This window comes from Carassius carassius, chromosome 10 (assembly GCF_963082965.1).
Source record: "Carassius carassius chromosome 10, fCarCar2.1, whole genome shotgun sequence".
Lineage (NCBI taxonomy): Eukaryota > Metazoa > Chordata > Actinopteri > Cypriniformes > Cyprinidae > Carassius > Carassius carassius.
The window spans coordinates 33,044,702-33,060,195 of record NC_081764.1 but is presented as its reverse complement, the minus strand read 5'-3'; the positions used below and the strand labels follow the sequence as shown (position 1 = coordinate 33,060,195).

General features: G+C 38.2%; 1 protein-coding gene across 1 annotated transcript in view; it reads left to right on the top strand.

Annotated features, from left to right (window-relative positions):
• Positions 1-15,494, top strand: part of LOC132151445 (receptor-type tyrosine-protein phosphatase F-like) — a 193,884-nt gene that overhangs the window by 153,395 nt on the left and 24,995 nt on the right. Inside the window, exons 15-20 of the mRNA XM_059559541.1 lie at positions 5,364-5,481; positions 6,070-6,651; positions 7,498-7,595; positions 7,684-7,940; positions 10,210-10,291; positions 12,359-12,574. Coding sequence (XP_059415524.1) covers positions 5,364-5,481; positions 6,070-6,651; positions 7,498-7,595; positions 7,684-7,940; positions 10,210-10,291; positions 12,359-12,574 — 1,353 coding nt within the window. The remainder of the gene's footprint in view (positions 1-5,363; positions 5,482-6,069; positions 6,652-7,497; positions 7,596-7,683; positions 7,941-10,209; positions 10,292-12,358; positions 12,575-15,494) is intronic.

Here is a 15,494-nt window from a genome sequence, read left to right as displayed (position 1 = left end):
GATAGATAGATAGATAGATAGATAGATAGATAGATAGATAGATAGATAGATAGATAGATAGATAGAGTTTATATCTCGCAATTCTGAGAAAAAAGGTCAGAATTGTCAGATATAAAGTCACAATTGCCTTATAATGTATTAAAATAATACATTTGTGGCAGAAACAAGCTTCCTTAGTGATTAGCTGTGTAAAGTGTCTTTGTACTGTATGTGCGCAGGCTGCTGACCTGCTGTCTCCTAGCATGCGTCTGGCATTAGTCTGAGCAAACCAGCTCTCGGGAATCCAACTGTGATGAAATATAAGCGAGAGAGCGTTGGCATCAGGTCATGCTAATGGAAGCTTTTATCAGCTCAAAATGAAGGCTGAGACTCAAACAGAATATGACCCTCAATGTGTGCTGACTGATATAACAATTTAACAGCACAAATAGTTTGCGTGGCATCATATATCATCATTTCCCTCATATGTGCCCAAGCCTGAAAAGCAGTCATGTATCGTCTTGTCCACTCTGAGGAAGGTCTGATATGACATTTCTCAGTTCTCTTGGAGCTTATTGTGAAGAGGCATCAGTGTCAAAGCCAAATTACTTCTCATCTTCATCATAAGAGAGAGAAAAAGCACTCAAACTCCAGACCTGTCGCAGCTGAAGGCACTTTGCATGAATATGATACATTTAAGTGTCTCATGACATTTGTAAAACCATTAGAGGCACAAATCACATTTTCTTTTGTATAATCTAACATATTTATTACCCTGAAGAAGTACATTTTTTTAAAGCACTCTGTAACGCATTAAAACTTCATAATCATCGGGAAGAAGGAGGCGGGAACCGGCGGACAATCAAATCAAACTTTAATAATCAAAATAAACACAAAACAGCGTGGCAGCCCCTCACGGCCGACTGCCACGCACAAACAAAATCAAAACACAAACTAAAACCCAGGACTGGTCCTCTCTCGTCCGTCACTGTCGTCGCTCCTGTTTTATATCCTTCCATCTCCTCCGTGGGACTCGAGACACTCAGACTTTATTTGTCAGACTCCGAGCTCTAAAGGTCCAGAGATCGCATAATGAGGAAAGACTAGTGACTGCAGTCTAATTTGTAAGGTTTATGAGATCCAAACTTTGAAAGATGTCACCCGAAATCTATCAAATGAGGTGCAAAACTGGAGACTCATATTCGTGTTTGATGAGAGGCTTGTCCCATCAACGTTGAACCGAAATCTTTTGTCTTGCTTTAGCGTTCTCATCCCTCTGTGTTTTTGTATTCGCTGTTTTATGATTGTTTAATGCATTTTCGAAGAGTCTGAAGGCGGTGTGTATTTTATTTGCTGTTATGGAGCAGAATATAAATCCCTCCATCAGTGGAGAGATGGCAGCGCTTCATGTGCATCTGGGGGAAGATAAAGTGTTGACTGAATATGCAGCTGCCATATTAAGAGGAGAAATCACCCTGCTGCCTTCAGACGTGTGCAGGAAGTGAGGCTTTGACTGGCGGACAGCGGGCTCTTTGAGCCTTGTGTGTGTGTGTGTGTGTGTGTGTGTGTGTGTGTGTGTGTGTGTGTGTGTGTGTGTGTGTGTGTGTGTGTGTGTGTTTGAGGGGAATAAGGGGGAAAATGTAATCCTTGAGCGAGGTGCTGAATAAGCAGATATCCTCTAACCTCTGAAGGTGAAACTTAATCTCTACTTACTGACAGAGGACTAAATCATCAGCATGTGTGTGTGTGTGTGTGTGTGTGTGTGTGTGTGTGTGTGTGTGTGTGTGTGTGTGTGTGTGTGTTACTACCCATATAACCATTTACCCTCTTCACTGCCCAATTTGACTCTTTCTGGGCGTACACACAACCCTTTATATGGTGCAATGATGGCTTTGGATGCTAACACTATGATATAGCAATGTAGTACATTTATGTGTGTGTGTGTGTGTGTGTGTGTGTGTGTGTGTGTGTGTGTGTGTGTGTGTGTGTGTGTGTGTTATTCCAAGGTTTGAAATCAGTAATATTTTTAATGCTTTTTGCAGTCTCTTCTACTCACCAAGGCTGCATTTATTTTATTAACTAACAGAAATAGAGTAAAAACATTAATATTGTGAAATGTTTAATTAAATATTTAATATAACTGTTTTCTATTGTTATATGTTGTAAAATTAAATTCATTCCTGAATTTTCAGCATTATTACTCCAGTCTTCAGTGTCATATGACCCTTCATACATTTCGTATTGTTATCAATGTTTAAAACTGTTGTGTTGCTTCATATTTTGGTGGAAACTATTTTTGTCAGTATTCTATGATGAATAAACAGTTTAAAAGAATAAGAATAAAAGGAAAAAATAAATGTCACTTTTGATCAATTTCATACATCCTTGCTGAATAAAAATATTTATTTAATAATTATTATAATTACTTTTATATGAGCAATGCATATTTTTCCTCATTTATTCTTCAGTTGTCAGACATTGACACGAAGACTGGTCTACTATTAACAGAGTAACAATGCACATTGATTTCAGATTTACCCAGCTCTAAACAATAGCTGCTTACTGTACATATCCATCTGATGAAGTTAATAGTTCTTGGATCAGCTGCAGTATCGCACACAAAAAGGAAGTGTGTGTGTGTGTGTGGGCATACGGCAGGAATACGCCTCCATCTGCCTCGTGAAATACTGCGCGTGTGTTGTGATTATAGATGGGAGACTCACAACTCCTTCATTCTCGCTCTCGGTCTGTTCAAGTGCTCTCAGCGATGGTTTTTTGAATTGGTGTTCTGCCATCGGGGAATGAATTAACATCTTTATGAAATCTCACACAAATGGATTTGTCACTAAAATCTTTTAGATTTATCTTCCCTCATCTCTCTGAAGATGAGAGCTTGCACCCTGAAGAGCCTGTATTTATACTACACAACTCAAATGCATCACTGCTGTCTCTGTCTCTCTCTCTCTCTCTCTCTCTCTCTCTCAATCTCTTGTCGAATGGGAGCTTTATTTTCCATTGAATAAAGTTGTTGATTTTACCTGAAGCTCTGCTGTTTAAGCAGAAGGAACTTTTAATTAATATCTGGTTGGCTGTGATCCAAAAATGAGTTCCTGGTCTGTTTTGAAAGGGTCACTGAAATAATTCTGAATATTGAGGGGATTTTGTCAGTTATTTTTGCAGGATAGATAGATAGATAGATCCAGTAATCACAAATTGCTGTCGAAGTATTTAAAAGTCATTGTTCAGAAGATGTGTAACTGAGATGTGCAGAGCATAATCTCGTCTTCTGATGCTGGCAGCTTGCATCTCTCTTCCTGTGCCCTACATATTTATAGATGCTGATGTTCAGCTGTCTTGTGCAGCTATGCCCTGTTAAACCTCTCTGCCTGTATGTGGGTATGTCTGTGTCTGAGCTGTCCCTCCGTCTCTCTCTGTTGCCTTTTCTTCTTTATTAATGAGTCGTGACAGTGATATCACTCTAAACAGATAAAGAGGCGTCTCTTTCAATGGTGGTCGGCTCTGGTTAACTCTGTGTTGCCACAGGCAGTCTATCTATCATGCCTTAATGTGAAATGTTGAAGTCTTCCCACTTTTCAGGACTCAGTGACTCACCCAAACACATGCCTGAGAAAAGACAGACTAATCGAAACAGGAAATAAAGCAAAAAGCAAATGCGCATTTTAAGAGAGGCCATGGTGCAGCTTCAAACTGGCATTTAAACGCGATAGATAATTGACATTATTCACATTTCCTCTGATCTCAAGAGAGAGTCTGGAATTGTGCGGCTACAAACTCAGTTTGTAACCTATTTTACTTTTGCACGATGATGCATTTCCAGGAGAAACTGGATATTCAATGAAAGAAAATGGATGGGATGGGATTTTATCCATTGTAAATAGATTAGATCATGAAAAGTGGGAAATACTTGCCATATCCTTGTAATTATTTGTGTAATTAACAAGCTATGTCTGAGTGAAAATTGTTTTTAGAGTAAATCCCATACCAATTTTTTCCAGTGTAATAAAAATATTTTATCTGTTTTGATTTCATATCGATTTAAGGATGCATTTGGTTTACAGTTAAAGCAATAATGAGTGTTTCTTATGTTGGTGAGGATAATTTGCTGTTTGTTTGCTTGTTTCACCGTGTCTGTTTGCAAGGAGTCATGGTTGATGATTTATTCAGTCTTCAAGTATTTTACAATTTCAGAGACATCTTTATGTACAGAATTTGAGCATGAACAAATGTTGGTTTGGTGGATGTTCTCTACTACAAACATCTGAGCATGTTTGGTATTTTTCCTTCCTACAAATACATGTGGGAGTGTTTGTAACATTTGTAACTTTTTCCGGATTTACATTTCTTTTTATGATGCTAAAGTTCCCCATGAAAAAGCGGACTGCAATATGTCATACATCCATATTCAATAGGAAGAAATTCAGAAGGGTTTTGGCAGATATTCGTGGCCTCCTGCCGTTCTTCCACCCACTAAAACAAAACCCTGCATCATTTTTCTTTATTCTTGCACTGTTTTGCTTGATATGACCATTCTTAGATGCTTTGATGGGTTTTCCTGTGTTTGTTTTATCAAGTGTAGCAGCTGGAGTCTTGTCAGAGGAAACCAGATCTACAGGAGCAGTACTGGCAAACCTGCTTGTAAAATGAATAAAACTAGAATTATGGCCTTCTGAAAATGAACTAGACCTTGGGGAATAAAAACACATTCACATTAGGCACCAATCACATCATACATCCCAACATGCTGTAATAATGTAGTCTTTAAAGACGCTTCCATAGTCTCCTTTAGCCCTGCAGTGAATGAACTCAAAAGAAAATATCTAAAAGAGCCTTTTATGCTTCAAAAAACCTTCATTGATTCTAAATTAAATTAAGTGGAAGTACTTGAAACATTGCATGCAGAACGAGTGTGGATTTGACCATTATCCTTGAATTATAAAGACACAAATCAAGCAGTTAAATTCTGAAAACATCTTGCCACTTATTGACCACAAGAAAACATGATTATATCTTCATTTAAACCCCAGACAAAATAAAACTCAGCATTGTCAGGCTCTTAAAAGATTTGATGTGACTGATAGGAAAGTGAAAAAGAAAAAAAAAAAGAAAAAGATTTGATAGTGAGTGATAAGAAACACCTTGATTTGACCAGGTACAGACTCGAAATTGAGAAAGAGCTACATGTCCTGACGGCATGCTTAAAGTTGAATGAAAACCTTGAAATGAACTAACGATATTAAACAGACATGTCACAACTGTAACAGTGTGCTGAATGATGAAAAATAAGCAATAGCACAGTACAGTATGTCTCTGCCATCAGTTGACCTCTCTCTTTCTTTCTTTTTGTCTGTCCGTCTCTCTCTCAGGAGGCCATCATCACCGGCCTGCTGCCTGAAACCACATATTCAGTGACTGTGGCAGCATACACCACTAAGGGAGATGGAGCACGCAGCAAAGCTAAAGTGGTGACCACAACAGGGGCCGGTGAGATTGTGTGTTTAAGGGTTCATAAAAATGTGCTGCTGTTTTCAAAGGCAAGCAACCCACTGTTCATCATGCAAACGTGTGCAGCTCATGATATGCCATTTCGACATCTCAGTGCAGATTGATTTGCAGTAAATTCACAAAACCACTGTGAAACTCTTAAAAAGGAGTATTATGAGCTACATGCATGTAAATGAACACACTGATGTGCTTCACTATGACAGTAATGCAGTGCTTGTATCGCAACAATATTTTTTATTTAATTGGTGTAGCTCTATACCAAAATACATTAGTTACTGAAATCTAAATATATTTAAAGGACAGTTCACCCAAAAAAGAAAGTTTTGTCAGACTTTATTCACCCTCAAGTCGGTCCAAACCTATAGGCATTTTTTCTCCTGCTAAACACAAAAGAAGATATTCTGAAGAATGTGGGTAACCAAATAGTTTCTTCTGGTCCCCCATTAACTACCATACTATGGTAAAAATGGTATATATATATATTGTTGAATCAATGGGGACCAAAGCTGTTTGGGTATTTTTGGGTAAACTATGCCTTTAACTCAGTATTATCTCTGTCACTGGTAGTTCCCGGCAAGCCAACTATGATCATCAGCACCACCATTGGGAATACAGCTCTGATCCAGTGGCAGCCCCCTAAAGAGATGGTGGGCGAACTGATGGGCTACAGACTGCGTTATAAGCGTGAAGAGGAGGAGACTTACAGCATCCGTGACTTCAGACGCACAGATGACCATTTCACCGTCACCGGCCTGCACAAGGGCGCCACCTACATCTTCAAGCTCTGTGCCAAGAACCGTGCTGGAAACGGAGAGGAGTACTGCAAAGAGATCAGCACCCCAGAAGACGTCCCCAGCAGTTACCCACAAAACCTCAGAGTGGTGGGCCTGACGACCACCACCACCAAACTGGCCTGGGACCCTCCGCCTCTGCCAGAGAGGAACGGGAAGATCATACGCTACGTGGTGGTGTACCGTGACATCAACAGCCATCAGAACCACACCAATGATACAGACGAGACGCAGATGACCATCCAGGGTCTGCAGCCGGACACCACCTATGACATCAGAGTGAGGGCGTTCACGGGTAAAGGAGGGGGTCCGATCAGCCCCAGCATCCAGAGCAGAACTATGTCTACCTCCATGCCTGGTGAGTTTTTAAAGAACTCTGAATGACATCAATTTTCATTAGTCATTCTGGAACGTTTTATGAATTATGTTTTTTTGAGCTGTGAGTTTGAGTTAAATTGTGCAATCTGATTTGAATGTGATGAGAGTAAAAAGACATTTTTTATTGCGACGTGCTCACTGGTTAAAATTATTGCACGAGTTTATGATTTTTTCCATTAAGGAATAAATCATTCTAATGAGCAGGTTTTTAATGCATCAGTCAGAAAGACTCACTAATCAGTTGTGAAGTAGCTCCTTCAAAAGTTCTAAAAGAATCGTGAATGGAATCATTAAGGAAGCAAAACTGGAATTCAAAACAAAACTGATCTCAAAGCTGCAATTACCAGAGAAAATCTTTACTGCTCAGAGGTTGCTCTTGGAAATCTCAGGAGATTTAAAGATTTAATGGAGAGCTTATTTATGTTTTAAGAATCAGCTTTGACTCAGATATTTGTGCTTTAAATTAATTTGAAATAATTAGGATAGTCACAAATTTTGTTTGACAATTAATCATAAGCCCAAAATGTATTATTTGAAATGAGATGGGTGACAAAATGATGACATAATATTCATTTTTGGTGTACAATATATCTGCTGAGGTGGTTTCTCCATCATTTCTCTGCGTTCTGACTTCTCATCTTCCTTATAGCATAAAGCACATGCAGATAACAGATAGTTAGCTTTCATGTGTGATTTGAGATGAAGGTATTAAGATGTATGTACACCATGTTAATCAGTGCAGTCTCTTTAAACAGCGTTGTGGTTCCTCTGTGTAAATACGTCTGTGACATATGCAGTAATTCTTTAATTCTCACCTCCTCTGCAGAGTTCACTAAAAACTTTGGTGTGAAAGCTGTGATGAAGACCTCTGTCCTGCTCACGTGGGAGGTGCCAGAAACCTACCAGTCCCAAGTGCCTTTCAAGGTGAGATGCTGTAGTCATGAAACAGAAATGCAGTGTTAAAAGAATCTCATTGCATGACTGAGTTAACCTGTGCGCCCCCTGCTGTCAGATCCTGTATAACCAGCAGAGCGTCGAGGTACAGGGCGACCTGAAGAGGAAGTTGATCACGCGCCTGCAGCCAGACACGGATTACTCCTTTGTGCTGATGAGCCGTGGGAACAGCGCCGGCGGACTGCAGCAGCAGGTTTCCATCCGCACCGCCCCGGACCTGTTCACCACCAAACCGGCCCTTCACAAACAAGACCCAGAGGAAGGCGGCAAACTCACCATCACTCTGCCCAAAATACACAACACCGCCCTCGTCAGGTCAGTCAGAGAAACGCTGTAATCTTGTGCAGCCAGCAGGTCTTCACTAGTCATGTTAGTGTTGTTATCATTATTGATCTAGCAATGTATTTGGACATCATAGCTTCCAACAGCACTGCAAGAACTCTGTTTCAGAGTGAAGCGCGCCACTGTTTTAATTTTCACGTGAGCATCTCATGATTCAGTGTTTTCAGCTTGGTTCACAGTAAAAGCAGCTGCACAAACTTCATCTTTGCTCTGCTGTGGGTTGCTGATAACGAGCATTTGAAAACACAACACACACCAACCATCTTCTTAAATTTGTAATGGGAATAATTTATAAATAAACAACAGAGAAAAAAAAGAGAAGTTTAAAGGTCACAACGCAAATAAACGAGAAACAAAATTGTACTAAAAAAAAATACAATTACTCCAATCAGTATTAGTAGTATATATTAAAATATTTTTTTTTGTTTTACAGTACAAACATTATTTCAATAGAAATATAATACTTTATTAATTCTTTTTTATCTTTAGCTGATCACATATCTGAGTGAAGAGTAGCAGACTTTCAGTATGGTATGTGACATTGCTAGGCTTTGAATAAATAAAGAAAATAAAGAAAATGTCACAAAAAACACTTTGTTCCACTAAAATACATTTCAAGTTTGCCCACATATAGTTTATTGTTCTGTAGTGCTATTAGCAACATGACACATTGCATTGTAGCTGCGCTGATGATGAATGATATGTATTTTACCTGTAATTAAATTTGTTAAATAAATTCTGCTGGATCTGTACATGTCGAGATGAGTGATTCCCCAGGTTTCCATTTCATCTTGTTTCTCAGTTGTTTGTATCCTCAGCATTTTCATTCAGCTTCTTTTATTCATATAGTTGGCAGATTTGTTGTTGCTGTTGTTGTTTTCGCTTCATTTGGCCTGCAAAAAAAAAAAAAAAACTTTTCAAACATTGTTGAAATGTCTCTTTATTTTCCCCCAGTGGGAATAAAACAGCAACCATGGAAACCAGGGTTTGTTTTCCCGTATAAAAACAATGTTTTCTGAATAAATGTAGACAAGAATCCTGTTCCTCTCTGGGCAAATATTGGACCGTTGTGCTTTAGCGAGACTGAGGCTGAAGGTTAATACTAAAACAATTCCCATGGCAGCTCACAGGAGCGTCTCACATGGGTTTAGTTCTTTGTAGCGTGCTGGATTTGGTGTAATTCTGTTCAGTCTGAGCTAGCTGAACGCTGCCCGCAGGATCGGTTCTGACCAAAGAAATCCTTTAATTAGAAACTACCAGACGTTTTTCCTCATCAAAGCCCAAGCAAGATTGTTAGCGGCAGTTACATCAGACGTTACAGACATCACACATATCAAACAATGCTCTTGCTCAGGCTGGCATAAGAGCGCGGGAATTACTCAGTCATTAATTGGGTTTCAAGTGTTTGTTTCAGTCACTGAATGAGCCACAGGCTGCACGGCTGTCACAGATTCATTTAGGAATGCAATCAGTGATGTAATGTCCACACAGAAGGTTTCATCACAAACAAACAAACCTGCTGAACCTGTGATAAAGTGCAGCTAGAAAGGTTTGTGAACTCCAGAATCTTGATCAGAGATGCTTTTCATTATCACAATCTCAGTGTTGTGTGTGGCATGAAACAGGTGTAACTCATGAACAGTACTGAGTGATGTGCTGAGTGTGACAGTACTGAATAAATAGTAGAAAGAAATTTGTTATGCCTTATAATAAACATTGTGTATATCCTACCAGGTCATACGACTTTTTAAAAAATAATTAACACTTTTATTTAGCGTGGATGCAAAAAAAAGTGACAGTAAAGACATTTATAGTGTAACAAAACATTTCTATTTCAGGTAAAGAAAGAAGAGAAAAAAATATCATGGTTTCCACAAAATTATGAAGCACCACATCTGTTTTCAGCGATGATAATTATCAGAAATCAGCATATTAGAATGATTTCTGAAGGATCATGTGAAACTGAAGAGTAATGATGCTGAAAATTTAGCTTTGACCACAAGAGTATATTAAATTTGACAATATATTCACATAGAGAATTTATTTAATATTAGTTATTTAATATTTCAGAATATTACAGATTTTACTGGGATCAAATATATGCAGCCTTGGTGAGCAGAAGAGACTTTTTTTCGAAAGAATAAAAAATCTTACTGACCCCAAACTTGTGTTCATCATAAGAAAAACCTCAAAGAAAAATGTATCATATTATTAATGACTTGTTTGTTTGTTTTCCTCTTAGTTGTTTTTATATAGTGGTGGTGCCAGTAACTACATCCACACTACGCCGTTGGGAAAACCCGGAGGATATGGATCTGGATGAGGTGAGTTTGTGTTTGGTATAATCACATAATAATAACAAGCAGATGTCTTGCACTATGTTACCTTATTTATGTTATGGACATACAGTACATCAGTATGATGCAACTACTTTGTTGTTCCACTTGTTATTTTTCGCCTGTTTTTAGCGCCTCAGTTCTTCTATATCTCTGCATCAGCTGTTGAGAAACACAGGCACTTTGAGGGCTTTTAAAAAGCTTCTCTTGGCGTTTTTGCATTTTTGTTATTACTACTGAGCTCTTGAGCTCCAACACATTTCTGCTTTCTCATGAGTTTGCTTGCTCCCAATAAACTAACGTCTGCAAAATAAGGCAAACGTTTCAGGTGCTGCCTACTGAATATCAAAACGCAGTGGCTCTGTAAAAATCACAATGGTGTCACCAGCATTTTGAAACAGCCCATTTTCCCCCGAGTTACCCCTTATTTGTGAGTGTTGCCGAGTCAAATGAGAGCTGTGTTATTGGATCGAGTTGTGCTACTGTTAATCACTATGCTGATATTATACTCGCTGCAGACCTCGTTCTCTCTGCTGCTAGACTCCATTTGTTCATCTGCAATCCTGCGACCTTGGGTTTGAGTCAATCTCCACCAAATGTGCTTTACTAAAGCCAAATAAACCGCGATCTGCCGGTTATAATGGTTGTGGAGAGAAAGAAAAAGAGAGGAAGAGTGATGGATGGAGAAACAGAGGAAGTGGTCTATAAAGAGACAGATAAATGTATTGGAGACAGTGTGTGTCATTTTGAATTAATGATGCCCGTGACTGAATAACCTGAGGCTGGTTTCTGACCTCTGACCTCTGGGTCACAGTCCAGCTGTTTCATGGACTGAAAGTGCCAATCAGCAGTTCAGCACAGACCTAGAGTATTGCTGGGCAATATATTAACGTATTGTTCAAAAGTGTGAGGGTTGGTTAAGCCCCTTTCACACTGCACGTCGGACCCGGCAAATTGCAGGAACATTGCCGGGTCGAATTCTGTGTGAAAGCAAACACGTCCCGGGATTGATTCCGGCATTGAACCCGGGTCGGGGACCTAGTGACATTGCCGAGTTCAACCCGGGACGAGCGCTGTGTGAACAAAAGCCAGATCTAATGCCGTGTCGAAGTGATGATGCGCGTTATCGCGAGACTCTTTTACCGGCTGTTTTGAAGGAAGATCAACGTTCGCGATGAAAAAATATGTGCAAACTGTAATGAAGCAGAGATCAGTTTGTTCCTCACTTTCCACGCTGACGCCGAGATCGTTCGTCAGCTTCAGTGAAAGTATAACGTGCCTAATGTTTTCGACTCGTACATTACACGTCACACACTGATGTCACGTGTCGTTACGGGATCTTTACGGGTTGTGTGTGAAAGCACGCACATATCCCAGGTAATCACTGGCAGTGTGAAAGTGCAAAATCTAGCGACCGGGGAACAATTGCCGGAAAACTTTACCCGTGTATTTGCCGGAATGGCAGTGTGAAAGGGGCTTTAGATTGTTGAATTTTTTTGAAAGGGGTCTCTTCTCCTCACTTAATATAGTGAAATGGTATTACAATTTAAAATAACTGTTTTCTATGTGAATACATTTTAAAATGTAATTTATTCCTTTGATGCAAAGCTGAATTTTCAACATCATTACTCTTCAGTGTCACATGATCCTTCAAGAAATCATAATAATATGCTGATTTGTTGCTCAAGAAACATTTATTATTATTATTAATATACTGTAATGTTGAAAACAGTTGTGCTGCTTCATATATTTGTGGAAACCATGATATATTTTTTCAGGATTCTTTGATGAATAGAAAGTTTAAAAGAAAAGGATTTAAAAAATAAAAAATCTTTTTACAACATTATAAATGTCCGTACTTTCGCTTTTGACCAAGTTAATGCATCCTTAAAATTTAGTTATACATGTGTGTGTGTGTGTGTGTGTGCGTGTGTGTGTGTGTGTGTTGCGCACCTTAAAAATCTTTTGTATGTTATTGTATGTTTTTCCCAGTGTATTGAGATTGTTTGTCATTTTACTGATGTGCTTCATGAGGTGTTTTCTTTGCTTTATCAGCTTTTGGGGAGTAATGGAGACTCAGGTGTGAAGAAGAGGAGGAGGAGGCAAACTCAGGACTTCCTGCGACCTTACATCGCTGCCAAGCTGGAGTTTCTTCCAGAAACCTTTGTGTTGGGAGATGAGAAAACCTACTCCGGCTTCTATAACAAACCTCTTCCTGGACAGCAGCAGTATCGCACATTTATACTGGCGGCACTGAAAGACAGGGACTCGGTGAGGCATATACTCTCACACACACACACATTTACTGGTTTCCATTTTTTTGTGAGGACATTCCATGGACAAAATGTTTTTTATACTGTACAAACTATTTTCTGTCCCCTAAACCTACCCCTCACACAAACTATCTGCTGTTTTAGATTTTCTAAAACTTTCTGTATGATTTATAAGCTGGTAGTCTCATGTGGCCCAAAAAACGTCCCCACAAAGACCAAATTTACTGGTTTTACTATACTTGTGGGCACGTTTTGTCCCCATAATGTAGGGAATGTGTTTAGTGTGACCCAGGGTAACAGTAACACTATATAATACTAAAACTAAAGCAGCTATAAAATCATTTTCATTACTTTAAATAAAATAAAATTATAGTTATGTATAAGTTATAAGTACTTTTTTATTTTTGTTTTCCATTGCAAACATTTAAATATTTTTAAATCAAAAACATTTACTTGAGAAGATATTAAGTTTTGTTTTCTGAGAAAATGAAGTGTTTTTTCTTTTTTTCTTAAATAAGAAAATATCTTCTAATGGGACAAGAAAAATAATCTTAAATAATCAAATTAAGATGATTTTCCTTACCCTTTAGAAAATTGGCAGATATTTCTTATTTTAAGCAAAAAAATTTTTTTTATTATTATTTTTTAGTTTTTCAGAAAACAAGACCTAATACAATTTTTTTTTTTTTTTTTTTTTTTTGCATTTCAATGACAATGACCAAAAAAGTCTCAAAATGACCAAAAAAGTCTTCATTCTCAAATCTTAAATTTAAATCCTAAAAAAGAAAGAATGAAAGGAGAAAAATAGAGGAGAGGATGAGAGGGTCTTGTGAAAGGAGTGAGTGTGAAATTGGATGAAAAAGGTTGACTGCAAAACAACCGCAGCACTTAAAGAAAAACAGATTAGAGGAGGAGGAGATGAAAGAAAGAAAGAAGGAGAAGGAGACATCACATGAAGGACTGTGGCAGATCAGCAGAGAGTGTGACGGCGGAGGGGAGAGAGATGCTATCATTAATGAGACCTGAGCATTACAGATGAAGTGATGGAGCAGAGGTGAAGGAGGAATCAAAACACACATGAATATGCATCAGTAAATAGTGGCTGGAGTCAGTCAGAGATGCATTTTTCACACTGTTGGATGTGGTTCCATCTGAGGTTGTTCAGATTAAATTGATCACTATGAAAGTATCCCAGCGACAGATTCCCACAGCGCTTTTAGACGCTTCCTCACTCTGCTGTCACGCCGGAGAGACAGAGGGGATGATCATAATACCCCGGCAGATCTAGAGCCCTGTGATTGTTGCGAAAATGTGTAATCATGGAATCCAGTCATTGAAGTGTCACGAAATGTCACACAATTCGAATTTTTATTAATAAATGAAGAGTAGGGCTTATATAATTAACCAAATTCAAATTGTGATGTAGAATAGTGTCTGTGATTATTTAACCACAAAAAATCTCCTGAGCAACGCAATTACTGAGAAAAAAATAAAAATCTGTGATTTCCTCACAGATGTGTCAAATTAGATAAAGACATAAGTTTTTTAATCTGTGGTTATATTGAGATAAAACTTGTGGTTCATGTCAGATTGTGAAATAATTTTAAAGGGATAGTTGTTTAAAAATAAAAACTGTCATCATTTACTCATCCTCATGAACAGCAAAAAAATATATTTTTAGTACTTATGTTATTGTTTTATTTTCTGAAAACAAAAAAAAAAGTTCATGCTAAAAACAAAATCTGTCTTTAGGGTCAAAAAATAGACTTAATTCAAATGGAAAACAATTATTTCTCTTTTTTATTGTTTTAAGCATAAAATCATTAAAAACAATAATTAATAATTTAAATAATTTTCTATCTGAAGTAAATGTATCTTGATTTAAGAATTTTAGATATTTGAAATCATATTTAGCAGTGTGTTTTTCCAAACCTGACTTTATTTCCTCTGCAGAACATGAAATAAGGTACTTAGAGAAATGTCTATATATAAAGTTTGAGATAGTGGTCATTTTTGGGTGAACTGTTGGTTTGTGCACTAAGACTCCTCTGAGACTCTGTGTTTGTGCTACACTGCTGTAAATGGGTTTTGGGCAGCGATGGTTTCTGTGGTTCCTGGTGTCGCTTCTGGAGCAATGCAGAAGGTGTAGCACTGATGGGATTTAGTTGATGGTGCATATCCTCAGCAGGTTTGGAAGATGTTACCCCTCTCTCAGCCCTTTCTCTCTCTCTCTCTCTCTCTCTCATACACTCCCTCTATCTTTCCGTTTCGATCCCTCTTTCTCCTGTGCCCTGCTGTGCTGTCTAAAAGCTGTTACTAAGACGATTAGTTGCCAGCATTTGTGGAAGGAGCCTTACTTCTGTGCTACTTTGAAGATGTGAGGGTTTCCTCCTGCTCTCCCCAAACACCCGTCAATAGATTTTCAGTTTGTATGTGATCACTGAATGTCATAAAACATCACATGAGGCTGACAGTGACAGTGTTGACATACATATTGGCCAAAAACAACAACTAATTTGTATCTACTAAATTTTAACCTACAACAATTAACATTTTTATAGGAGATGGCATAGACAACACCAAAGACAAAATATATTTTTGCTTGATCTCTATCACATCCTCTGACACAACCAATAAAGCATATATGATGCATTACAATAATGTTTATAGTGTCATTTTAGAGGTGAACTATTATGCCCCTTTTTACAAGATGTAAAATAAGTATCTGATGTCCCCAGGTTTTAGCTCAAAATACCCCACAGATAATTTTATATAGCTTGTTGAAATTGCCACTTTTAGGGTATGAGCCAAAATGCGCTGTTTTTGTGTTTGTCCCTTTAAATGCAAATGAGCTGGTCCTCCCGCCTCCCTTTTTTAGAAAAAGACTTTTAATGTATTTATTACAGGATTTCCCAAAC